The following is a 27,599-nucleotide window of genomic DNA, read 5'->3' as shown; positions in this document are numbered from 1 at the left end:
TTAGTAATGAATGATTTTTTTTTTAATTAATTTTTATTGGAGTATAGCTGATTTACAGTGTTGTGTTAGTTTCTGCTGTACAGCACAGTGAATCAGTTATACGTATACATATACCCACTCTTTTTTGGATTTCCTTCCCATTTAGGTCACCAGAGAGCACTGAGTGGAGTTCCCTGTGATATACAACAGGTTCTCATTAGTTATCTATTTTATACATAGTATCAGTAGTGTATATATGTCCATCCCAATCTCCCAATTCATCCCACCACCCCTCCTTCCCCCTTGGTATCCATACGTTTGTTCTCTACGTCTGTGTCTCTATTTCTGCTTTGTAAATAAGTTAATCTGTATCTTTTTTCTAGATTCCACGTTTGTTTTTCTGTTTGGGACTTACTTCACTTTGTATTACAGTCTCTAGGTCCATCCATGTCTCTGCAAATAGGACAATTTCATTCTTTTTTTATGGCTGAGTAATATTACATTGCATATATGAACCACATCTTCTTTATCCATTCTTCTGTTGATAGACATTTAGGTTGCTTCCATGTCTTGGCTATTGTAAATGGTGCTGCTATGAACATTGTGTAGGGGGGTACATGTCTCTTTTGAATTATGGTTTTCTCTGGCTATATGCCCAGGAGTGGGATTGCTGGATCATATGGTAGCTCTATTTTTAGTTTCTCGAGGACCCTCCATCCTGTTCTCCATAGTGGCTGCATTAATTTACATTTCCACCAACAGTGCAAGAGGGTTCCCTTTTCTCCACACCTTCTCCAGCATTTATTGTTTGTAGATTTTTTGATGATGCCCATTCTGACCGTGAGGTTATAACCTCATTGTAGTTTTGATTTGCACTTCTCTAATGATCATTAATGATCTTAAGGGAACCAAAGAGCCAGCTGTTCTCAGGCAAGAGAAGGAACAGTAGCAAAGGTAACAAACCAGTGTGAAGCCTCCCAGTTCTGCTTCAGTGGGGATTAGTCTGAAGCCTCAACCACCAGATCCACTGGGACCTACAGGAGGAGGATGATACTGACCTTTTCTGACCCTGTGACTTCAGTCAACTAAAGCTTAGACTCTGTGGACCTCGGCCCCAGTGCAATGCTGAATTCTCCCCTGCTCCAGCCCCTTCATGAATATGCATGTACCACCCAAGCGTTTTCCCCGCCCCTCAATGAATATGCATGTACCCTGAGATTAACGCTTCCCCAGTTTTGCTGTTCGGGAAACGCTGCTTTGGGAAAGGGCCCCTGTGTTCTCCCTACTTGCTGCAGATGATAAATCCTTCTCCTGATTGTGGCTTGGTTGTGTCTTTGGCTGCACACCCACCAAGAGGCGACCCCAGTTTTCGGGTCACGGTCCTGGGGTCTGGCCTTGATCTTATGGGTCTGAATTCACTTTAAGGAATGCAAAGACTCTAGTGGCTTCAAAGTATCAGGGACAAGGGTGTGGATGGGTCTGGGAGGGAGGTGACAGAGCACAGCTCCTATTCAGTGGCATGTGGGATCCTCCCAGACCGGGGCGCACCGTGTCCCCCGCATTGGTGGGCGGAATCTCAACCACTGCGCCACCAGGGAAGCCCTGATTCTTTTTTTTAAATAACTTTATTTTTTTAATTGGAGTACAGTTAATTTACAATGTGTTAGTTTCAGGTGTACAGCAAAGTGAGTCAGTTATACATATACATATATCCACCCTTTTATCAGATTCTTTTCCCATAGAGGTTATTACAGTGTATTGAGTAGAGTTCCCTGTGCTGTACAGCAGGTCTTTATTAGTTATCTATTTTATATATAGTCATGTGTATATGTTGATCCCAATCTCCCCATTTATCCCTCCACCCCCTTTGCCCGCTCGTAACAATAAGATTGTTTTTTATGTCTGTGACTCTATTTCTGTTTTGCACCTAAGTTCGTTTGTACCAGTTTAGTATTGTATTCCTGAGCGGTGAGAAGCTGAACCTGAATTCGGTAACACTTTGTCTTTAGAGTTGGTGAAAGGATTCAGCCCCACACAAGCAGACAGCTTGTCTTCAGGCCATTTTATTTTGACCCCAACGGAGATCTCTAGGGAGCGGGGACCTAGTTTTCCCGGGCGGTCGGCTCTTGTGGGTCAGCTTCCCGATCGCACCAGCAGAGGGGGAACCGACCACAGCAGGGCTGGAGCCACGGCTTCCAGAGGTTGTCCGGCATGTCCAGCTGCAGTGGAACCGGGCTGAGCGTCCGGCGATGGTCCTCCACGGCCTTTGTGATTCTCTCCATCACCTCATGGAATGAGGACTCCGTGTCTGGCGTGAGGGCGTGGGCCTCGGAAGGGTCTCTCGAGAGGTCAAACAGCAACGGTGGGTCATGATGGGCTACTTTGTCCCCAGAGCATGGGCAGACCCCTCTCCCGTAGCAGGCACTGGCTCCGGCTGGGTGGAACACTGGGGTCACGTAGTGGACTTTCCACACTGCCCCTCCTGGAGGAAGGGCAAGAATTGGGGAGGGTTGGCATGGAGACACAGGACACATTGCTGGAGAGCTGGGTGATTCACAAGTGCCAGGGGCTGGAAGCAGCCCAGGTGTCCATCAAGTGATGGATGGATACACAGCATGGGGGCCATCCACACAGTGGAATATCACACAGCCATGAAAAGGAGTGAAGCTCTGACACAGGCTGCCACGTGGATGGACCTTAAACACACGTTGCTCAGAGAAAGAAGCCAGACACAGAAGGACACACAGTGTGTGATCCGTTTGTAGGAAGCGTCCAGAACAGGCAAATCCACAGACACAGAAAGTGGGTTCATGGTTACCAGGGGCTGGGGGAGGGGGATTGGGGAGTGAGTATTTAATGGGTTTGGAGTTTCATTGTGGAGGTGATGAAAATGTTATAGAGCTAGATGACGGTGAGGTTTGCACCCATTGTGAATGTGCTAACTGTCACTCAATTTTTACAGTCGAAAAGGGTGAATTTTATGGTGACGTGAATATCATGGACTGAATGTTTGTGTGTCCTCCACCCCTTCAACCCCAGATTCATTGTGGAAGCCTTGAGCTCCAACGTGATGGGATTAAGAGATAGAGCCTTGGGAGGTGATCAGGGTGAGACGATGTTGTGAAGGTGGGGCCCCCGGGATGGGATTTGTGTCCTTATAAGAAGAGAAAGAGGCCAGAGCTCTCTCTCCCCAACATGAGGACACAAGGAGAAGGTGGCCGAATCTGACCCAGAAGAGAGTCCTCCCTAGAACCAGACCGTGCTGGCACCTTGATCTCATACTTCCAGCCTCTAGAACTGTGAGAAATAAGTGTGCATTACTTTAAGCTCCCTGCTCTGTGGTCTTTTGTTATGGCAGCCGGAGCTAAGATGGTGAGGGAGAGCGCCACAGAGCTGTTTACAAAAAGGAATGAATTACTTGTCTGGACGGTGGTTTCCTAAGTGAATTCTCAGTGATGTTTTTCCTGAGCTTCTCTCTAGCTGTGAAGGTTCCACCAAGAAAAGGAGGGAAGGAAGGAAGGAAGGAAGGAAGGAGGGAAGGAGGGAAGGAAGGAAGGAAGGAAGGAGGGAAGGAAGGAAGGGAGGAAGGAGGGAAGGAGGGGAGGAAGGAGGGAAGGAAGGAAGGAGGGAAGGAGGGGAGGAAGGAGGGAAGGAAGGAAGGAGGGAAGGAAGGAAGGAGGAAGGAAAGAAGGGAGCGAGAGAGTAGCATGCATCTGTAAGACATCCTCCAGCGTCTGAGAAGACTTACTACCTAGAGGTCAGCTGGCACCAGACCTAGCTCAGCCTCAGGAAGCGATTTTGACCAAACGGAAGGACTGAGGCTGCCCTCACACCAGCACTGCCCCCCGCCGTGGGTCAGACCCAGGACTGCACAGCCTGAGCCCTGCGGCTTCCTGCTGCGTGGGGAAGGAGGCCCCCACTCTCCCTCTGGCATCCCCCCGCATCCTCGCACGGCAGCAAGTCTGGGGAACCCACACGTGTAACCAGAGGGCAGTGAGCGGGACTCTGGTGGCCGTGCCTCTTCCAGGACCAGGCGGGAGGGCTCCCTTGGATCCTGGTGTAGGAGGACCAGGGAGGGAGACGGGGCAGGGCTGGGGCTGCTCCTGGGACCTGGACAGGAGAGTGAGAATGAGGCCAGGGGTCCCCATGCAGCCAGCAAGTGTGGGCAACCAAGACCTGTGGTCAGACGGGCATCCCGTTCCCTTCGTCCCCACAGCCACCAGATTTCCCTGCGCGAGCCCTGGTTCCCAGGCTGGCACCGCTGTGGTTTGGTGTTTTTATGGGAACACTGGCTTCTGTTCCCTTCGAAGCATTTATGGTGACCTGCGGTCTTTTTTTTTTTTTTTTTTTTTTAATATTTATTTACTTATTTGGCTGCGCTGGGTCTTAGCTGTGGCACGTGGGATCTAGTTCCCTGACCAGGGATGGAACTCCGGGCCCCCTGCATTGGGAGCGCGGAGCCTTAACCAAAGGACCCCCAGGGAATCCCTGCGACCTGTTGTCTTAACAAGTGTCAGTTTTCTCACCTGTGAACTGGGGACAGGAGTTGTCACCTGCTGGGGTTTTCAGAGTAAAATGAGTTCATCGGCATCGGACGGACACTCATTCAATGTCCGTGATTGTTTTCATCGTTCAGCAGATGAGTACAGAGAGAAGACAGACAGAGTCGTAGGGAGGGGACTCAGGCCAGAGAGCGGTAAATAGACACCAGAAATGAGAAGATTGCCAAGAGTGCCAGATGCCTGGAAGAAAATACAAGCAGTCCAGGTGATGGAAGGCGGACGCGGAGGTGTGTGTGTGTGCAAGGTGCGGGGTGGGGTCATAGTGGATGCGGGACGTGAAGGTCAAGAACGGAGGACGGTCCGCCTCCTGAGCATGTTCTCGATGGCAGGGACGGGTCGTGCAAAGGCTCTGAGGCAGTAACTGCAGGTTCTAGAATCACAGGGCATGGTTCTGCTGCAGCTTGGTGACCGGGGGCTCCTAGGGTCAGAGATCCTGCCCCAGAGAAGGGGAGGGGCTGGCTCATGTCACAGGGAGGAATCGGTATGGTGGGTGGTCCTGGAAAGGTTTTCATGGAGGGCTAAGTGGACAACGGGAGTGGGATGAAGAGTGGACCTGGGGAGGCCGGTGAGGGGGCCGTCGAAGAGACATGGCAAGTAGGAACAGGGGACTTCCCTGGCGGTCCAGTGGTTAGGGCTCCACGGTCCCAATTCAGGGGGCGTGGGTTCGATCCCTGGTTGGGGAACTAAGATCCCACATGGCACATGGCACGGCCGAAAAACAAAAAGTTTAAAAAAAAAAGAAAGTAAGAACACACTCCCTATCTACCTTGAAAAAAAAATTGAGATATTTGCCCAATAACTGAGAGAAGAGAGGTTCGGTAATGGGGCAGCCACGGGGTAAAGGAAAAGAGGATGAACGTTGATCCCAGGTATCGGTGCCACTCACAGCAGTGCTTGAAGTTTGGGCTATGGAACTGAAGGAAAGTTAAAAAAAAACCTTAAAAAGGGAAATCTATAATATGTGACTTTAAAAAATCAAAAGCGTAGCAATAGAAATCATCCCTAAGCATAAATGCTGGTAGACTGAACTGTGCAATTGAATGAAAGTTTTCTAAAAAATCGTAAAAGGGGAAATCTATAGTATGTAAGTTTAAAAAAGCAAAAATGTAGCAATAAAAATTATCCGTAAGCATAAATAGTTGTAGATTGTGCTAGGTAATTGAATGAAAGTTTTTGGGTTTTTTTGCCACGCCCCATGGTATGCAGGATCTGAGTTCCCCAACCAGGGATTGAACCCATCCCCCTCTGCAGTGGAAGCATGGAGTCTTAACCACTGGACTTCCAGGGAAGTCCCTGAATGAAAGTTTTTTTTTTTTTAATCTTAAAAGAGGAAATCTATGTTATGAAATTCTTAAAAACCCAAAAATGTAGCAATAAAAATCATCCCAGATGATGATACTACTGGAAAGGATGGACAGGAAAAGGAGGGAGATTTTTAAAAAATCTATTGGTAACTTCCTCAAATCAGGGGGATTCCAAAAGGTATTCTTTTATTCTTGTTTCAGACAACTGGACATGTCCAGAGAATGGTTTTGAGGCATAAAGAAAAAAGAGTGAGTTGAATTTCAAGAGGGCTATAGGCCTTCCCAAACCCTGGAAGAAAACCAAGTCCTTAAGGCAAATCCACAAAAAAGGGAGAAAATGTCAGGGCAAAATGCAGAATAATAGAGAGGGAAACAGAAATGAAGAAAAGAGAAGAAACTCAAATAGCTGAAAGTCTGTTACCACAGGCCAAGGCAGAGGCAGAACTCAAGCAGTTAGAAAATTTAAAAATATAGTTGTTTAGTAAATCCAAGAGCTGGATTTAAAAAGATTCATAGAAACAGAAAACCTCAAGCAACTCCAGTCAGACGATGATGGAGAATCCAGCTATAAATATGGAAGCAATTAAAATACAATGAAATGACTTGGTAAGGGAGCAAAGTGCTTGGTAAAACGAATAGCTTTTCAATAAGAAGTGCGGAGACATAACATGCCTCAGTTTGGGAACACTTGATATTGTAAAGATACCACTTTCCCCCCCAAAATCATTTATACGTTGAAGACAATGGATATTGATATTCCTGTGGGATTAAAAAAAAATAGTTGCAAATGATTTTACAATTCTTTTGAAAGGACTGTTGGGCCACAACAGCCCAGAAAAGTTTGAGGTGCAAAAATTATTCACTAAACATGTTACTGCTTGTTTTACAAAGTTATCGTTAATCTAACAGGTATGAGATGGTGTCATGAAGTTAAGACACGTGGAAAGCAAATATAGATTAAGAGGACAGACTGGAAAGGTTAGAATCAGGTTGGAACACCTGTGTGTGTACAAGTGTGTGTGTGTGATGATAAAAGTTGCACCTCACCTCATGGGGCTGGGGGACGGGAAAGCCATAGACCAGAGAATTCCCTTCCGATCACCACGGGATGATCGACAGTGAAAGGACGTTGCCGGCATCAGAAGAAAAATACCGCCAAGAAGGAAATAAAGGAGCTCGCGTGGACATGCAAAAGCCACAAAGAAGCAGAAAATGCGAACGGAGGCCAAGACATGACTCCTTCAGGCAGGCTACTCACTGTTCCGTTGGTGCCACCGGGCTGCGTGCAGGAAGCTCTCGCAGTAATGCATCAGGAACTCGTGCTCCGAGTGCTGGGCTGTCCCCAGGAGCAAGGGCAGCAGGTCCCGGCCGTCAATCACCCTACAGGCAGGAGCACAGGGACTCAGGGCGGGGCTGCTGGAAGGTGGGCGTGGCCTTAACAAGCCCAGGGCCGCCCCGGGGCAGTCAGCACCCCAGCCGCCTGCACACAGCGCCTTCGGCTAAAAGATGTTGGAGGGTCCAGCTTGCTCGGCTGAAGTAATGGTCCCCCCAGCCTTATTCTGAAGGCACAAATAGCTAAACAAAATGGAAACACCTGCTTGGTTCTGTATGGATTTGAGCTTTAAGTCGTTATAGAACATGCGGCATTCTTCAACAAGACCTGGAATCATTTCATAAGTATATATAATAAAAGAAATCTATATGCCTATGTAGTGTATATATGCAATATACATCATTATATAAAAAATATATACCTTATATGCACAATATATATCATTATATACAAATAGACATATATACACTATATATGCAATATATAATATATACACAATATATGTATTATATATTCAATATATACACTATATATTATATATACTGTATATACAATATACATATACACATACCACATACATATACCATAGATATGTGATATATATACCCACCATATATACATAAAATATATGCATACCGCATGGATACACCACACCTATAGCACATATATATATACACCATGAATATACACAATATATATCATTTCATTTCCAAACGTGTTTCATATACACATACACATATGTTTACATATGTGTGTGTATAAATATATATAAATGTATATATAAATAAAACCAAGCAACAATATATGGCTGAATTTTATCTTCTAGCAAAATACATTTGTGATATACATGATGGACAAATTTTTATTTTTAAAACAAATGAGATATTATAAATTAATGTTAAAAATTAGCAGCCAGTTAGGAGGAAAAAAAATCAACCAGAGACATGATATTCAATGTAAGAGAAGAGAAAAGAGGAGAATGTAATATTCAACATCTCTGCTGATAAAGCAGTGGAAATGATAACACACATATATGTAGATGTGCATACACACATACTGTATGTGTCGTTTATATAATAAATAAATTACATGTATAAATTAAACTGATTTTAGTTCTATTATTTTAAAAACAGATGCTCTCACATACAGCCAGTAGCAATTCCTAGGGAACAATTTGACAAAATGTATCAAGAGTTTAGTAACTGGCCACACACTTTGACCCAGGAATTCAACTTCCAGGGGTTTTTACTAAGAAGGTAATTATGACAGGCAGTAAAATGACAAAGCCAGATTTTTTTTCAAAATGAACACGGCTGAAGTCCACCTGTAAGAGGTTAGTTGAAAGAATACTGTAAAGCCATTAAAATTTTTGTCCATGCATAAAGTGTCTAAATATATATAGATATATACATATATATCTCTCTATATATACTGAATATTTTATACAAATATATAAAATATAAATATATAATATATCTAAATATATATAGTACATAGGTATCATATAACTTAATTATGTATTCATCTCTACGTTGTCAAGTTTATGAAATAATTTTATTTTCTTTCTATTCCTCCCAAATTTTCTATCATTTTTAAAGGAAGAAAAACTGGAATCGGGCTTCCCTGGTGGTGCAGTGGTTAAGAATCCACCTGCCAGTGCAGGGGCCACGGGTTCGAGCCCTGGTCCAGGAAGATCCCACGTGCCGTGGAGCAACTAAGCCCACGAGCCACAACTACTGAGCCCGCGAGCCACAACTGCTGAGCCCACGTGCCTAGAGCCCATGCTCCGCGACAAGAGAAGCCACCGCAATGAGAAGCCCGCACACCGCAATGAAGAGTAGCCCCCGCCGGCCACAACTAGAGAAAGCCCGCGTGCAGCAACGAAGACCCAACACAGCCAAAAATAAATAAATAAAATAATAAATAAATAAAAAAAATAAGAAAAACTGGGATCATGAAAAGTCCCTACCACACTACATCAAAAGGAATCTCTTGTGATGAATCGTTAGTAAATTCATTGATGCGTTTCAGTGACAATCGTCCTTATTATCAAATGGCTCCACTTAAGACTGAGAAGAGAAGGACATTTTGTGCATAAAAGGAAGCAGACGTTGAATCCCAGCAGAGAATGATGAGCGTTCTTCCCGATACTGATCTCACGGATGTTTTATGCCAAACAAAAGTGACAGTGATGTTTGACATACATGTTGGCTCTACACAAAACACAACTACCTTCTTCGGGCTGCTCTGTACCTGTCATGGGGCACCTGGCCACCCCCCAGCTGGACCACGGTGGGGAAGACATCCATCAGGCTGGTGGGCTCGTGGATCAGGCGGCCAGCGGGCAGCACCCCGGGCCACCGGAGTATCCCTGGGACCCGGATCCCACCTTCCCAGCCGCCCATGCCTTTGCCACCTGTGTTTAAACATGAACAGGAAAGAATGTGATTGAATACCCAAAGTGTTGCTTACCTGGGTGATTTAACCTTTCTATCCGTTTTAAATCTCTCTTTCTCTCCCTCCCTCTTTAATTACATGATGACATTTAGTTCCTCCCTGGCAGAGCATAGATTTTGTTTTATTTATTATTCTGGGTGTTGGTTTTCCACCACACGGGGGTCAGGACATGGATACCTTTGGGGACATTATTCTGTTGACCACAACGATCATTTGGGTTCCTTTGGTTTTTGTGACTTTGCTTTGTAAACTCCCATTCCAGAGAAAGCGTTGGGAATTACTGGGAAGAGATGAAGCCAGTACACATGGATCTGGGAATGTCTCACCCTTACCTTTATATATCCCATTCCAGCCACCATATTGATGGTTTCCAAACTGAGCCTCTAAGGATCCCCCATGATCCGACGTAAAATAAACGAGGGTACTGTTGGTCAAACCTTCCGTGTCCAAGGTATCAAGGATCTTCCCTGCAAAGAATAGATGCGTGTGTGCCAGTCAAAATAGAAGAAACTCTTACACCGGATTTTTGGAACGCTTCCTTTAAATGAGTCTTCAGTGTTAAAGCTTAATGGGAGTCAGCAGTAATATAATTGTGCTATTTTAAGCATCTTCGATCTAAGATTGACATATGTCTTCGTATGTGCCCCATCCTGTTTCCAGAAAGTTTCAGGAAAGCTACAAGTGTACCTGCTGCATAGGACAACGTCGTGAACCCTTACAAATGAGGCAAAAGAAGATTACAGAGAAAAATAGGGAACAGGATGGGAAGGACGGTGACAAAGGCATTTGTACATGGATGAAGAATAGTTTTCAGTGGCAGTTCTAAGTTTCTTAGAGTCACATAAAAAATATCTGTACCCCCATGTTCATAGCAGCAGTATTTACAATAGCCGATACATGGAAGCAACCCGAGTGTCCATCGATGGATGAATGAATAAAGACAATGTGTTGTATACATTCAACGGACTATTATGCAGCCTTGAGAAAGGAGGAAATCCTGCCACTTGCAGCGACATGCATGGACCCTGAGGGCATTATGCTCAGTGCAGTATGTCAGACAGAGAAAGACAAATACTGTGTGATCTCACTTATATGTGGGATCCAAAAAGCCACACCTACAGAAAGAGAAAACAGATTGGTGGCTACTGCAGGTGAGGGTGAGGGGTGGGAAAAAATGGGGGAAGGTGGTTGGTTAAAAGTTACAGATTTAAAAAAACGAGTGTGTTTCTTTGGTGTTTGGGTGTTGCTTTTTTATACAGTCTGACCAGGTCTGCATTTTTTTTTTTTGCGGTACGCGGGCCTCTCGCTGTTGTGGCCTCTCCCGTTGCGGAGCACAGGCTCCGGACGCGCAGGCTCAGCGGCCATGGCTCACGGGCCCAGCCGCTCCGCGGCATGTGGGATCTTCCCGGACCGGGACACGAACCTGTGTCCCCTGCATCGGCAGGCGGACTCTCAACCACTGCGCCACCAGGGAAGCCCTGGTCTTCTCATTCTTTACATCCTTCCCTCCTGCAGTTTCTGGACGAGGAACCATCGCTTTCTCATCTGGAAAAGGTACCTACCCACCATCCAATCCATCTCTTCTGTGTTGTCCCCGTACAGCCCATGGGGACTCCTCCCTCGGAAGTTCTCGGTAGTGATGAGAGGGGTGTGGACATGTAGAAAGGACACGAAGAGGAGGAAAGGTCCTTGCTTGTTTCTGAAAGTAGATACGATGTGATGGGAGTTATTTTTTGGTCAACCTGAGATTGAGCTCCCACAGATGCTAAATACAAATTTCCATTGTCACGTCCTTACTCAGATACACGACTGTGCTGCTCTACCCACCAGCAGCAACTGCGTAGATCTGTTCCACGGCGCGATGTTCCTGTGTCTGAGAATCTTCAGTGTGATGACTTTCTTCCTTCTAAAGTCTTTGGAAAAGTCCACACGAATTTTTTTATTTTTTGGCCGTGCCACGGCATGTGGGATCTCAGCTTCCCGACCAGGTATCGAACCCGTGCCCCCTGCAGTGGAAGCGCAGAGTCCTAACCACTGGACCGCCAGGGAAGTCCCTCCACACTGATTTTATACGTCTTTTTCTTCCTGATTATCGTTTTCTAACTCTATGGACTTCGGATGACTGAAAGTAAAATAGAATACCAGGATGCCATCTGGTCTGACTTTCATTTTATTGTTATTTCGGTATATTTTTCGATTTCCAACTTAGCTGAAAGAATAAGTGATTTGCACATTCAGTTTTCTTGACAACTGCTTGAAGTTTAGGGTGTGGAATAGTCATGAAAAAACCCACTTTCAAAATGATGTATATGGGGTTATTAATCTCAAGTTGATTCTCCCCAATCTAGACAATTCCTCACCTTCCCCTGTCTTCACCTGATCTTTATGGTCTAATCTACACCCTTAAAGGACAGAAGCAAAGGTGAAGCTCTTAGACTTAATAAGGACACATCAGGTTAATTTGTTTTAATTTGAAAGCCAAGTATTCGCTTCACACCTGACCCAGATTTGGCAATTCCATCAAAAGCTCTCTAAGAATATTCCGGAACATGATCACCACCCAGGTAAGTTGGGGTTCCATGGAGTCACCCACTCTACTGGAACCCCTTTGGGGAGCACAAAGTGGCCTCCGTTTGGTGTAGCTTTTCATTGTGTCCCTCCTGGTCTGGCCTGGTAAGTCTCTTTGTCACTGTCACTCACATTTACATCCAGGCTGAAGTTAGCCACAGGACCGCTTGGTCCTGATGGTAGACCTTTAAAAATACTTAGAATTTATTGCAAAACCTACAGGTGATTCAGTTTCATAGGTTCATTAAATACCACCCCTGTGGTAACCAGGGGTGCTCAAAGAATTGGACTGGCTCTTTTTTTTTTTTTTTTAGCCATGCCACGTGGCTTGCAGACCAGGGATAGAACCCGTGCCCCCTGCGGTGCGAGCTCAGAGTCCTAACCACTGGACCCCCAGGGAATTCCCTGGTCTGGCTCTAAAATAAGAAGGAACAGCAGCAAATTTCAACTGACTGGTCAGTTGTTTCAACGGATCCAGTTGAGTTCCAGGGAACATCATTTATGCCCCATTTTACCAAAAAAATGTCTTTCTGAGCTGGGACCGTTTCACCACGCCAGTACCCATTCCAGAAGAAGCAGATTCCGAATTCATTTTCATCCTGAAGCCACCTTTGATACTCACCTTTTGACAAAGGATGAGACCTCCTTGAGCATAAGAGCCGTCGTCCTTTGAAGGGACATGGGCTGCTCGGTGATGGCGTGATTTCGCATCAGAAAGCAGTCGGCGTGAACAATCAGGGCACCCATGAAATAGGAGGTCGTGAGGCACAGCAGGGCCACAATGGCTGAGCAGATGACCAGAGTCCAGGAGCCCGCTACCAGGCGAGTGAGTTTCCCAGCGGTGAGTGTAAAGGCGGCCAACGCCATGACATGCGAGCAGACGTTGAGTTTATGCTCCAAGCCTGCACGCTTTTCAGACACTTCCCCGGGCTCACAGTCTCCCATCATGGAAAACGGCATTCCGTAGAAATGGTCAAAGCCATGGCTGAGCGGGTGGTGGCAGTAATCATCGGAGGATTCACAGTTGAGACCCAGATGCCATTTTCCTGAAAAGCAAGAAGTACGCACACGTGACAACGGTCCGACCATCCCTGGGGGCGTGGGTATGGTGTGCTTGCCAAGTTCTAGGCTCTCTGCTGGGTGGTGGGATGAGGTGGGGATGTAGAGGAGGTGGGGGTAGCGTTTGCTGTTGTTTGTACCACAGCCTGGCCAGGTCACTTCAAGGGAATGAGGACCTTGTGTAGCAGCATTTCCTGTGCTGCTGGAACAAAGTCCCATAACTTGGTGGCTTGAAACAACAGGAATTTATGCTCTCACAGTTCTGGAGGGCAAGTCCCAAATCAAGGCAAGTGGGCAGGGCCGTGCTCCCTCCAGAGGCTCCAGGGGAGGGTCCTTCCCGCCTCTTCCAGCTTCTGGGGGCTCCAGGCGTCCCCAGGCTCGTGGCCGCATCCCTCCCATCTCTGCCTCAATGGTCTCACTATCTCCTCTTTGTAGTCAGATATGTGTCTGTCTCCCTCTTGAAAGGACGCTTGTCCTTGTACATAAGGAAACCTGGATCATCCAGGATCATCTCCTCATGTCAAGATCCTTCACTGAATCACATCTGCAAAGACCCTTTTTCCCTAGGTAAGGTTATATTTGCAGGTTCCAGCAGTTAGGACCTGCTATCTTTGGTGACCCTTATTCAGTCGACTCCCCCTGACTTTGCGACTGTCTACAGGAGAGCAATAATCAAGGCACACAGTGGTCACACGGCTCTAGAAAACGTCATCTGATGTGACCAGCGTGAGCAAAAGATTTCCTGCCTTTAGAATTCTCCGTCCCTTTTGCTAATTCATTATAATCACAGTCAGGGTGGTGGTGGGTGACAGGTTTTGCAGACCCCACCTGTCGTGTTCAGTCAGTGGAAGGTGATTAGCTCCCCTGCTGTCACTGCTGGAGCGTTGATACGCTCTGTGTACCTTCTCAGCAGCCCAATGGTGTCCGTCACCCAGAAGACCTCATGTGATTTCCCGAGCGATATATCCACGAATCTATTGGATTCTATATTCAAAGAGCTAAAGAGTTAGCTTTGCTCTTTCTGATCAACAAAGGAGACCGTTAGCAAAACTTATTACTATAACATGATAATGATCATGACTCCTTGAGCCCCTTTCAAGAAACTGCCGTCCCTAATTTTCATTCATTCCACACATGACGTAAGCGGTTTGTTGACGTATAGAAAGATAAGCCTGCTCTTTATGGAAGCAGACAGGAAGGTTCTAAGCTGCGTGGTCACATTTCTAGACAGGAAATGGGGAAACCCAGCATGATGAAAATTTTTGGTAATTTGGTAAAATTAGAAAAGAAATGAGAAATCCCACTGTGTCCCAACTATTTCATTTCCAAACTTCTTACTTGACTATAACCTCCCTATAAAAGTAATGTGCTCCAGGGAGATCAGCTCAGTGCTTTGTGATCACCTAGAGGGGTGGGATAGGGAGGGTGGGAGGGAGACACAAGAGAGAGGAGATATGGGGATATATGTATAGCTGATTCACTTTGTTATAGAGCAGAAACTAACACACCATTGTAAGGCAATTATACTCCAATAAAGATGTGAAAAAAAAAGTAATGTGCTTAATACTTAGAAAATGTCCATACCTATGAGTCCAGTGGCATAGCCTTTATCTTTCAATATTTTTGCAAAAGTTGTTTCATTTGGTGGAAGTCCTCCAGATACGCCCGTCCACTGAAGAACACGGTAACCATTACTGGACACCATACCTTTGATCAATCGTTTTCAAAGAAATGTTACAATCAGACATCGATTTGTATCATCATTATTATCACTTTAACTTAGAACATTCGGTGGAAATCTCCATTATTCAAAATTCAGTTGAAAATTTACTTCCGACGTGGGTTGGTCTCATGGGTTTTATTTTTGTCAGCAAAGGAAACGATTCATTAAGCGAAAATGTTAGCGAGAAGACTTACGGTCCTGCTGTGTCAAGGTTGTAAGCCGAAAGAGAATTAAATGAAAAGGAAAACAGAATTAAAAATGATTTTATGATGTCACCAAACTCTTGATAGAATCCAGTACTTCTCAAACTGGTCTGCACATTGGAATCATGGGAGGGGTTTCCAGAATATCTATGGTTATCATATCACCCCAGAGACTGTGATATTAGTTGGTCTGGGGTGGAATTTGGAATGGTTAAAAGGTCCCCCCAAATGATTCTCATGTGCTGAAAAGGTAGGGAACCACGGACATAATTCATCCTGACCCTGATAGATCCAGGACCTCTACCCAATCATTTAAAAATGTAGGTTCAATATTTTTATAAAGCTCTGCAGTATGCAGTTGAGAACCCACGATTTAGAAGATGCTCTTTGCCTCCTAGACCTTTTTGATGACTGCAGCTCAGTCTGATCAGAGAGGATCCACTTGGTTCAAAGAGCGAATGAAGTTCTCAGTGATCATGCTTTGGAAATTGGAGAATTCTGAGATTTTCCAAAACCTCAAGAATGCGTCTGGTTCAATGAAGGCTAGTGAAAACCAAATAGTTCTAGGTCAGGACAAAGAAAGTTGGGGTGTTTCAGCTTATGTTGTCGAGGATTTATTCTTCCCTGAGCAGGTTGCAGAGAACTATATATAGGAGGGTCTCTGGGGGTCACTTTGATGGGTCAACTTGACCAGGCTACGGTCCCCAGCCATGCAAACACTAGTCCATGGGTCTAGGTGTTGCTGTGAAAGTCTTGTGTAGATTGGGTTAACATCTGCAATCAATCGACTTCAACTAAAGAAGGTGACCCCCGTGCAGGTGGGTGGCCTCATCCAGTCCGTTGGAGGCCTCCAGGACAAAAGCTGAGGTTTCCAGACACAGAAGGGATTCTGCTTCAAGACTGCAACACCAGATCCCACCTGCGTCTCCAGCCTGCTGTCCTGCCCTGAGGATTCTGGACTTGCCAACCACACAGTCACACTAGCCAGTTCCTTAAAATAAATCTCTTTACAGAGTAGGAGACAGAGATGGTAGATCCTAAATAAAGAGCTGATAGATTGATAGATGGTAGATGGATGGACAGATGATAGATGGATAGATAGATGATAGATGGATATATAGACAGATAGATGATAGATGGATGGATAGATGATAGATGAATAGATAAATGAGAGATAGATAGATGATAGATAAATGATAGACAATAGATAGATGATAGATGGAAAGATAGATGATAGATAGAAGATAGATAGATAGATACATGATAGATAGATGATAGATGATGATAGATAGATAGATAGATGATAGATAGATCTTGTTGGCTCTGTTTCTCTGGAGAACTCCGGCTGATATAGGGTCTGAAGTCTGTCCCTACTCCCAGGAGTCAGCTTCAGGGTCAAAGGGCAGAAGGACATTACACAGACTTTCAAACTTTTAGTCTACTTTCTACCCAAATCCCCAGGGAGATAGAAGATTGGGAGGAAAAAACCCTCCAAACCCCTCTGAAAAACAAACAAAAAAACCCCCCAAACCAAAAAACCAAAAAGCCCCAAACCCCCCAAAAACAAACAACAAAAGAAAACAAAAAAGCCAAAAAAACAAAGAAACAAAAGAAAACACACCAAAAACCTCTCAAAAAACAAAACTAAAACCAAAACCAAAACCAACCAAACAAAACCCCCAGAACTTTATAACAAAAGATCTGCATGACTTTTAATGCAAGAGAGGATGATTTTGGAGCCCCTGAGGTGGAAGGGGAGGAATATTCTGTCGACGTATTTCCCTCTTTAAAATCATTCCGAGGTCTCAGATCTTTTTCTTGGGGCCACAGAGAGCAAAAGAAATTCCTTTTCCACGCGGCGGGCAGAGATTTGAAAACAATCTTCGGAGACCCCTATCTCTTCTTCTTCAGAATAAACATATTTGGTTACTTAAACTTTTGCACAACCAGAGTCATGATAATGCCTGTTAGGTCCCTTAATATCCCTCGGGGTAGATTATTACGTACGTTATACTAAGGGTTGAAAAGCTATGCCCCCCGGGGCAAACGTTGCCTACCACCTGATTGCATAACCCCTGCAGGTGGAGAATGGTTTTGTACGTTTTATTTAATGGTTGGGGAAAAAATCAGAAGTCGTATGTTTCATAACATAGGAAACTATATGAGATTTAAATTTCAGTGTTCATAAATAAAGTTTTATCAGAACACAGCCATGCTCATTTATGTATGTAAGGTCTGTAGCTGCTCTCAAGCTACAACAGTAGAGCTGTGTAGCTGTATCACAGGCTACATGGCCCACAGAGATGAAAGTATTTAATATCTCGCCCTTTCGAGAAAGAGTTTGCCAACGCCTGCCTTATATAGTTATCCACATCACAGGAGACCATCAAATGCACCGGGCTCTACCAGTGTCACCTCGTTATCTATAGCTCTTACGGACTCCAATCTGACGGGGGACGTAGAGCGTTCTCTTCCCACTGTACTGGAGAATCCGCACGTGATTAGTCAAAAAGAGCATGTTCCTGCCCACTGCGTGGTTAGACGGAGGGAAGCACAAACCTGATCGGAGAGGGTATCTGCCTGTTAGGAAAGCGGCTCTGCTTGGCGTGCACACGGAAGCCGCGGCGATGTGCTGGGTGAGCATTACGCCGTCCGCGGCGAGGCGGTCAACGTTCGGAGTCCTGCAGACGGAGACGTTAACTGCTTTACTCCTTAGCGCACAAACACAGAGGCTTTTCCCGTGAGCATAGTGACATCCTACTTAATAGAAAACTTTCCAGTCCCCAATTAACACATGCATGCGTTCTTAGGAATGAACAAAAGACAACGGCTTTGCAGAGCTGGGGATGGACCTAGAGGCTGTGATACAGAGTGAAGCAAGCCAGACGAGAAAAACGGATACCGTATCATATCTTTTCCATGTGGCGTCTAGAAAAATGGTACAGATGAACTTCTTTGCAAAGCAGGAATAGAGACACAGACGTTGAGAACGAACATATGGATACTGGGCGGGTGGGATGAATTAGGAGAATGGGATGGACATAGACACACTACTATATATAAAATAGGTAACTAATGAGAACCTACTGTATAGCACAGGGAACTCTACTCAGTGCTCTGCGGTAACCTACATGGGAAGGGAATCTAAAAAAGAGTGGCCGTATGTATACGTCTAACTGATTCACTTTGTTATACTGCAGAAACTAACACAGCATTGTAAAGCAACTATAGTCCAATGACAATTAGTAATTTTAAAAAAGGCAGTGGAAAAACTTCAAATGTCTTCTGAAACCTCAAAGAAGTATCCACTGCGTTATTATTAACCAAGTTTCCACAATATACGACTGGTGCCGAGGCAGATACGATAAGAGATCCAGCATTGAGAGTCCAGAGTGACTTCTCACTGAGGACACACAGTCTTCTTTTTTTCTTTACTTTTTATTTTATATTAGCGTGGGGTTGATGAGCCGTGTTGCGTCAGTTTCAGGGGTGCGGCACAGTGACTCAGCTATCCACAGACGTGTATCTATGCTGTTTCAGATTCTTTTCCCATTTAGGTCGTTACAGAGGATTGAGCAGAGCCCCCTGTGCTCTACAGAGGTCCTTGCTGGTCACGCATTTTAAGCACAGCTGTGCGGGCACGCTACTCCTAACTGGAAGATTTGACTCCACGCTACCAGCGCACTGTCGGTGGGACGTGAGGGTGGGACTCAGATGCAGCGTCAGGGTAGTGCCTGTGCTACCAGAGACTGTGCTGATGGAGGTCATACTTAACAGTGAAGCGATTATTCACACACAGGATGCGTGTGAGCTGGCGTTCGTGCAGGTGTGGGAAGAAGGCAGGATTAAGGGCGTTCAGAGAAATGATGTGTGTGCAATTCTATTATAGTTTGAACTGCACAGACCGAGGGTCAGATGCGATAGCAGTGGCCTCTGCACCGGGGTGTCAGATGAGCAATTCTCTGGTCCTTGCCTTATGGTGTCGTTGCCATAGCAGCCGACATCTCCGATGCCGAGATCGTCTGCCATCAGGAGAAGGATATTCGGACGGGAACCAGATAGACTGCGGCAAGCTGAGGGCTTCAAATCCAGAAGCACACTGACTGTCAGAGCCAGCCAGCTCCTGAAAAACAAGCTACCCAACAAGGCTTCTTTCCACCTGCTTTCCACCTGATTGACACTACTTCTGTAAGTGGGAAGTTGGGTTCCCTCTTTTAGGGGACTTTGATATTATCATCCCATTTCAGAAGAGTTTGAATACACCTCTTAGGCATTTGAATTTTTTCTCTCTCTGTCTTGCTTTTTTTTTTTTAAAGTTAAAAACAACTCATCCTTTCACGGATGCCACCCTGGGCACACAAATAAACAGCAGGACAATGGTGTTCCAATCCCCAGCAGCGTCATGAAATAAAGATGGAAATCTGAATCTGATGGAATTTGTGTCGTGGGCTTCCCGGAAAACCAGACACCGGCCCCATGGCAAGACTTGACGCACAGCTGCATCGGAAAGAGTGAGGTGGAATTCTTTCTGGAGCTGCCGGGGAGCACCTCCCAGGAAAGGGTGCGTGCAACGTGTATATTAATCGTGAATCCTCAAGAGGGGAGTGATGAATTACTAATTTAGAAAGATCAGTTTACTATCAATGCATTCTGAGAAAGCGACATGAAGGAACACAGAGGCAGACCTAGAAGATGAACGAGTGCCCATCATCCTATCTTACCAAGAGTGTTCCAGATGTAACATGTCCTCTCTGTCCTTGTGTTTCCTGGAAGAGATAAAGAGGTTGATATTAACACAGGCAGCAGAAAATGAACTAATGCAGGAAGTCAAACAGTAAGTCTGTAACGAGAAAGGGAAACGTGGATTCTCTCTGATGCTATCAATAACATCTTAACTACTAAAAACTCATCAAGGAATGAATGTTCTTCCCTACTCGAAAAGCTTTACGACTGCTGAACACTGTCTTTAGAACGTAGAACATGGCCTTTGTTAGCTCTAGCTTAGGTCAGAGTGTGATCAGTTTTGAGGCACTCTGTCAGAACAGAAACGTATCTCCCTGTAGGTGAAAGTTCCCGAGGTGTTCTAGATCCAGGAGTGGCTGCCAGGAACCATGTTTGGTCCAGATGGATCTTAAATCCCATACATGGAGCAAGGAAGCAAAGCCGCGTTTCCGCTGAAGGTTCTGGAATTCTGGGGCCTCACCAAGGTCGTGGTTCACGGCTCTCACTTGCACAAGCTCTGGACAAAGTGGGTGTTCCGCTCCAGTGGAACGTGTTTCAGCTTGAGGAAGCTGTGAACGCCCTTGAGATAGGCCCTTGGGTGAAACGGAGCCAATGTGCAAATAACGTACCTGGGAGCAGAATGTAGGAGGTAGGCTGTGGGCAGAGCTGGAGTGGCTCCGTCCTGCTTGGAATTCTGCTCCAGCCTGACGAGCTGGAAAAACCAGCTGGTTTGGGGGTGTCTGCCTTTGCGTTTGAGTCCTGATGTGACTTAAAAAAAAAAAAAAAGAATGTGGGGAATTCCCTAGTGGTCCAGTGGTTTGGACTCCACACTTTCACTGCCGGGGCCGGGGTTCAATCCCTGGTCGGGGAACTAAGGTCCTGCAAGCCTCAAGGCGCAGCCAAAATAAAGAAGAATGTAGAACATGTGTTTATCAAGAGCCGATGGTAAATATTTTGGGCTTTTCTGCCCAGATGGTCTTGTCGCTACTACTTCTCTCTGCCGTCATAGCATGGAAATGGCCACGGACAACCCAGATGACTGGCCCTTGTTGTCCTCCAATTAAACTTGATTTCCAAAAACAGGCAGAGTTTGCCAAACAGACCAGAGATTCCTAATTCCCGATATAGAAGGCAGGAGTATAAAGGAAAATGCAAAATTCAGTGATAAAATATTGATATGAAATAATCTCCAATTCATATTTAAAAAATTTTTTGATTGTGGTAAACGCACATAACAAAATTTCCCATCTTAACCTTTTTTTTTTTTTTTTCCGGTACGCGGGCTTCTCACTGCTGTGGCCTCTCCCGTTGCGGAGCACAGGCTCCGGAGGCGCAGGCTCAGCGGCCATGGCTCACGGGCCCAGCCGCTCCGCGGCATGTGGGATCCTCCCGGACCGGGGCATGAACCCACGTCCCCTGCATCGGCAGGCGGCCTCTCAACCACTGCGCCACCAGGGAAGCCCTATCCAATATATTTTAAATGGAAAAAAAAAAAAAAAAAGAGTCAAGAGAGTATGCTGCTGTCCCTACAAAGCGATCATAGGAAAGGGGAAGAACACGTGTATTTACGTGTCTACAAAGCCGTCTGGTGACAACAGCTACTTTCTGCAGATAACTGGCAATCCTGTCCCTTGATGCGTGAGAATCAGACCTTGGGCTAACTTTCTAGCTCTGTTTCCCTGGAAACCCAGTAAAGGTAGAATGTCAATGGGCGACTGGGCAACATTATGTGTAATAAAAATGCTGGTCCCTGGCAGCCTGTTTGTGGCCATGAGGAACCATGAAGACATGAGAGAATCCAACTTGGGGCTTCTGGGGGTCAGTGGCCCTTGACCTGGCATGGCTTTTGCAGTGACCCAGAAGCTCTGCTCATGAGCTGTTTGAAGAGAAGTTGGCTCGCGTGGTGGGCGAGCTTCCGAGCTGGGGACATCCAGCCTTTCAGAGTGACACCCTCTCCATCTAAGCTGTCCCCTGGGAAGGTGCAGACTAGCTGCTGGCTGGCTGTGTGTGCAGAGGCATGGATCGCTGTATGCAGGGCCTTCTCCAAGGAGAAATGGCCCAGTGTGCTTCCACCCTTCTCCTTCTGAGCTAGCCTGACATTTCCTGGTGCTTCATGTTCTCTGGACATTAGCCCTTGCCTGCAAAACAGAGGTGGCTCCTTCCAAGCTCACTTGCAGTTCAGGTGCTTTCTCACACCTCCCCAAGCTGCGTCCTCCTCAGCACAAGGACAGGGCAGCGCACCTGTGGTCAGCCGGATGACCATCGCATGCAACTGGGACAGGGCTTGGGCAGCGAGAAACCCCGCAGACAGGTTTCTCTGGATGGCTCTCTGTGGTCACTGCCTCTGTAGCGGGGAAGCTTTCAGTTGGGATCAAGGCTGAGGGCTCCCATCACGCCTGGTGAGACGTACCATGACCCAGGCTGTTTATTTACCTCATTCCTTTCGAAGAAGGATCTTAGTGAGGTGTGAGCTACCTGGCTTGCTGCCTCTTTTTCGCGTCTGGTAGCTGGTGTACAGGTGGGGGACCTGTTGCAAGGTGATTGTGTCTGTTTGCACAGACACAGAGTTAGCTTTAGGGTTCTTTCTTGGTGTTATACATCCCATGGGTGGACAAGGTACAATGCCATGTACACCCCGCCCAGCCCATTAGAGTATCATACAGAGTAGTTTCACTGCCCTAAAAATCTTCTGTGCTTTGCCTGTTCATCCCTCTTCCCATCTTAACCCCTGGCAACCACTGATCCTTTTACTGCCTCCTTAATTTTACCTTTTCCAGAATGTCATGGAGATGGACTCATACAATATGTATGTTGTGGATGAAACTACTCCACTCTCTGATGGAAGGACAGAACACCAGGGACTTTGCCTACTAGACCTGTTTTAACATGTAGACAGTTTGGATGGCGCATCTCAAATTGAGCAGAGGGGGGAAGCTGGAAATGCTTTCGTTTCATACCGTCGGCATTCGCCGTACCCTTTCTTTTGTTCCATGTTGCAATTTTTGGCTACAAATCTTTACCTCTCAGGAGGTCTATATGAACATTTTAATTTATATGTATTTATATATGAAATAAATACATTTATGTATATGTATGTATAGATACATGTATATATAAAACACAATAATCATATATAAAAATATGAACATATATAATATAGTATAAAGTAGATATGACTGTTTTCTTTACATCTATTTTAATCTTTTTTTTCTTCCCCCAGAAAAAGCATGTTATGGGCTTCTTCTGACTTTCCTAGGGAACGTGACTGGTTCTACTTGTTCTGCTGGTGGGTTAGAGTTGAGCACATGGTGGAAACGTCATACGAGGTTTAGTTTTATCAAATCTTTGGTTCACCTCTTCAGTGATAGGCTCGCTATACTTAGCTGCACAGAAGGAGCGTATTCTTCTGTTCCAAGGAACACAGCATCTTATCCCTTAGAACACTGCATGCTTTTCTCCATGTTGGCTACCAGAGAAAACTTTCCATAAGAAAGAGACAAAGAAAGAGCAGAGGGTAGGGTGGTGGTTGCAGGGGGTGGGGGGTGGGAGAAATGGGAGGATGTTGAAGGATGCAAACTTGCAACATGTAGGTAAATACTTTCTGGAGAGCTGACCCACCCACAGTGATTACACTCAACGCTGCTGCTGTAATGTTAAGTGTCAAAGTTGCTAAGAGACTAGATCTCAATTGTTTTCAACACAAAAAAGCAATGGCAACTACGGAGGTGATAGCAGTGTTAGCTAACGCTATTGTCGCCATCATATTGCAACATAGAAATGTTATCAAACTGACCCTTTGTATACAGCAAACTCTCACAATGTTATCTGCTAATTATATCTCAATAAGCACAAGGAGATCAACTGCATGCTTTGTGACGACCTAGAGGGGTGGGGTAGGGAAGGTGGGAGGGAGACGCAAGAGGGAGGGGATATGGGGATATATGCATACATATAGCTGATGCACTTTGTTATACAGCAGCACCTAACACAACAACGTAAAGCAATTATGCGCCGATAAAGATTTGAGAAAAAAAAAAAAGAATACTTACCAAAAAAAAAAGTCAAATACTTTGACCATTTAAAAGCAAAAAAATACAGAAAAAGAGAAAGAAAGCCCGGCAATGAAGTATTACCCATAATGTAGCCTTTGATGCTCTTCCAGGGGAGAAAGAATTACAACCCCTGGTTCCCCGCTGTCCTCCAGACCCCAGGCAGCAAATCTCATTTCTCCACTACACTTGAGCCCTGTTCCCAAACCCGGTTCAGTTTTTAATCTTAGCATCTCTTCAACGTCCAATCCACATGCTCCCAAATCTCTTAGCATCTCGCGTGGTTACATTCGCTCTTTCTGAACTAAATTCTGCATTCCTTGTAGACATCACCCAAGGCAAAAATCTGACATGCCTATCTTTGCTTTCCATGTTTAAGAAAGTCGCCGCTAACATACGGCCAGATGCTGCCGTGTGCCCTGCAGCCACGCGTACTTAGGGGGGCTGCCACGGGTCGCTGGCCGGGCTGGAGCGGCCTTGCTAGCGTCTCAAGAAAAGCTGGTTACCTGAAGGGCCGTCTCTGGGCCAGGCCAGCTGTAGGTAAGCGAACGGCTGCTTCTCCGGGGGGGACCAGCCCTCTGGGTGCTCTTGCCGGGAGACACGATCTCAGCTCTGAGTCAAGGACCTCTCTCCGGTGCACGCATGTGCCGGCTGATTCACGCTTCAGAGCAACAAGGATCGTACGGAAACCAAGTTAGGTTGTCCAGAGAAGGGGCCGGGAAGCCCCTGGCGTCTGTTGTCTGCCGCGTTTCTACAGAAGCCCTTCTGTTCTCATTTACAAACTGTAACACTTGCAGGGGGATCTCTGACAACTCTTGCTGGAAACAGGGAGTCTTTCATTCACAAGTAGGTTGAACCCCGCCTGGCCTTTGGTCAATTCAGACGGGGCATTTGCTGGCTGTGTCTCAAAGCAGGGAAGCAGTTGCCTTGAACATCCCTCTGGAACAGTCCTGAAACGTCCTGCTTCTGCCGCCTCTGGCATCCGCCTTCAAAATAAACAGAAGACAGAAAATAGCTCTGACTAAGCTGCAACTACCTCTAGATACAAATGATGTTTAATTACCTGATAACGTGACTCTCGGTGGAAAGTCGTTTTTGGCTGCACGCCAATTTCTTTTTCTTTTCTATTCGCTAATGTTAACATTTGTTCTGTACGTCTGTGTCTCTATTTCTGCTTTGCAAATAAGTTCATCTGTATCATTTTCCGAGATTCCACATCTATGTGTTAATATACGGTATTTGTTTTTCTCTGTCTGACTTCCTTCTCTCTGTAGGACAGTCTCTAGGTCCACCCGCGTCTCTGCAAATGGTGCAGTTTCGTTCCTTTTTATGGCTGAGTAAGGTTCCATTTATAGATGTACCCGATGTATCTACAAGCAAATCAGTTACCCCCCAAAAGACCCCTCCGGGGAATAAGGGGCTATTTGGAGGCGGGAGAAGACCTGACTCTAGCTCGCCTTGTCAATGTGACTATATCGCACCCCAAAGCTGGTGAAAACTGGGAAGAACAGGGATTGAAATTACTTATACCTGGTTGGTGGATTTTGGATGCAGCTTTCTGGGACAAAAAAAGACAACTTGGAAAACCTGCAGTCATGAGAACAGTGAACTTACTGTGAGTCACTCATGCACGTCCGATGCTAGGTCACCAGCACTTTCCTGAACTTTCCAGAAGGTGCGGGCAGAAAGTTTCTGCCCAGGTAGGTTGTGACTGCCACCTGGCTGCACAGTAAAATGCATCTCGAATTCAGAAATACTATCATGAGGGTGTTGCCAATAAAATTTCCTATGCTGCGGGCTGTCTCTTCACTCTCTTGGCCGTATGCGTTGACACACACCGGTTTTTAATTCTGAGGCAGTGAAATGTATCTATTTTTCCCTCTTTGATCGCTTGTACTTTTGGTGTCATAGCGAAGGAATCATTGCCAAGTCCGAAGTCATGAAGCTTTAACCCTGTATTTTCTGGTAAGAGCTTTGTCCTTTTAAGCCCCCTTTTTTAGGTCTTTGCTCCATTTGGAGTTCATTTAGGGGTCTATCCACGCAGTGGCATATCACGGTCATCAAAAGGATTGAAGCACGGACACAGGCTTCAACGTGATGAACCTCAAAAACGTGATGCTCAGTGAGAGAAGCCAGACACAGAAGGACACACAGTGTACGATTTCATTGATATAAATTGTCCAGGATAGGTAAAGCCATAGAGATTTGGGGCTGGACACGTTGAGTGGTCACCAGGGACTGGAGAGAGGGAATGATGAAGGGGGACTCTTACTGGGTAAGGGGTCTCCTTTCGGGATGATAAACATGCTTTGGAACTGGATAGAGGAGGTGCCTATACAACATTGTGGGTGTGTTAAACCCTCTGAATGGTAGAGTTCACAATGGTAAGTTTTGTGTTATGTGTATTTTAGGACAATCAAAGAAACGAAAAAAGAACCTGGGGATAAAAATGTCTGCTGGAGAACAGATTAAAATAGAGTTTGTAACTTGCCCCAAATTCCATTTCTAGTAAGTTGTTTGATCCACGGCAGTGGTTGACCTGAACGTGTCCACTTAATTATCCTGCCACTTCCCCTGAGAGAAAAGATGTTGAATTTGACCCCTTCCTTTAATAAGGACACGCTGGGTCCTGGGACCCTTTGTTGGGACCTGGGACCCTTTGAGGCAGTGCTGCAGTGCTTGCCCCTGGACACGCCTCTCCTTAAGCGACGAAATACAAAGAAACTCAATGGGACTAAAAATAACTGCGTGCATGCGCAGTTGGGACAAATTCTGCACCCAACAGATACAAAGAGACCAAAAAAACACAACTGCCACTATTGAAGAGCGGGGAGCAAACACAGGTGTCGGGAGCAAAACCAGGGTACTACGCATGCCCCCTGCACACAGCACCACCTAAGGGGTGGGCAGACCACCCAAGCCTCCCCTCCAGCCCGACCCCTGGACACACCCCTACCCTCACCTCATATAAGGAACAAGTTTGCCCCCCCTTGTTCCCAGCAAGCAAGGGAACCTGTTACTTTTGTGAACTTCAGAATTAGCCTTTTATTATTTTTTTTTGAGAGGGTATCTATTGTAATTCTCGAAGGGAGATGTGCAGCTCATATCATTGCAATGAATAAATTAACTCTAAGTATTAAAAATCTTTGGTTGACACAGAGCCTAACAATTTGCCAGAGACAAGGATTTTCTTAGGTCACATTTACCTCGTAATGGCTCTAATTTAAGTTTTTATTAGTAGAATTTTTCTTAGTGAAGAGCAAATGTAGAGGGATTGGGTCTGTCTCAGCCGATGCAAAAACTGAATTTATCTTAATTGTTAGGGAAAAAAAGAATGTTTTTAGTAACAGATGTATTTAAAATTTTCCATTTTGTTGAGTATTCTCTTTAATACTTTATAATACTAATGATTCAAGGGTCATCGAATAGCAGGTGGTTTGGAGGACCTTCGGAATTTATGTGAATCTCTTTAGAAATCCCTTGTATAATTGGGGAACCGTATGGTAAAGACATCATCCAATCTGTTAAATTCCTTCCGGTGGGGAATTAGTAAAATAAAGCAACGAGGAAACTGCCTCCTCACTTTTCATTATTAATGTATTTAAATTAGAAAAAAAGAATAGAATCACAGAGCTTCTAT

At 45.5% G+C, this 27,599-nt stretch overlaps 1 protein-coding gene across 3 annotated transcripts; it reads right to left on the bottom strand.

Annotated features, from left to right (window-relative positions):
- Positions 1-1,589: 1,589 nt before the first annotated feature.
- On the bottom strand, positions 1,590-24,622 carry LOC132417844 (arylsulfatase L). 3 transcript variants are annotated; one of them, XM_060001682.1, is made up of 11 exons: positions 24,466-24,622; positions 19,910-19,954; positions 19,162-19,323; positions 17,748-17,869; positions 14,847-14,969; positions 12,826-13,249; positions 11,198-11,334; positions 9,968-10,102; positions 9,432-9,594; positions 7,104-7,225; positions 1,590-2,461 (listed from the first exon to the last, which is right to left on the bottom strand). In XM_060001682.1, the coding sequence occupies exons 2-11, from the start codon at positions 19,930-19,932 to the stop codon at positions 2,082-2,084; spliced, it is 1,791 nt and encodes a 596-aa protein (XP_059857665.1). In that variant the 5' UTR covers positions 19,933-19,954; positions 24,466-24,622; the 3' UTR covers positions 1,590-2,081. The 3 variants fall into 3 exon arrangements, with proteins under 3 accessions (XP_059857665.1, XP_059857664.1, XP_059857666.1); XM_060001681.1 differs by having other exon boundaries at positions 19,162-19,311; positions 24,466-24,572; XM_060001683.1 differs by lacking the exon at positions 19,162-19,323.
- Between the last annotated feature and the right edge of the window lie 2,977 nt (positions 24,623-27,599).

This window comes from Delphinus delphis, chromosome X (genome assembly GCF_949987515.2).
Source record: "Delphinus delphis chromosome X, mDelDel1.2, whole genome shotgun sequence".
Taxonomy (NCBI): Eukaryota; Metazoa; Chordata; class Mammalia; order Artiodactyla; family Delphinidae; genus Delphinus; species Delphinus delphis.
The sequence above is the reverse complement of the archived record's forward strand: the minus strand, read 5'-3'. Positions and strand labels throughout refer to the sequence as shown.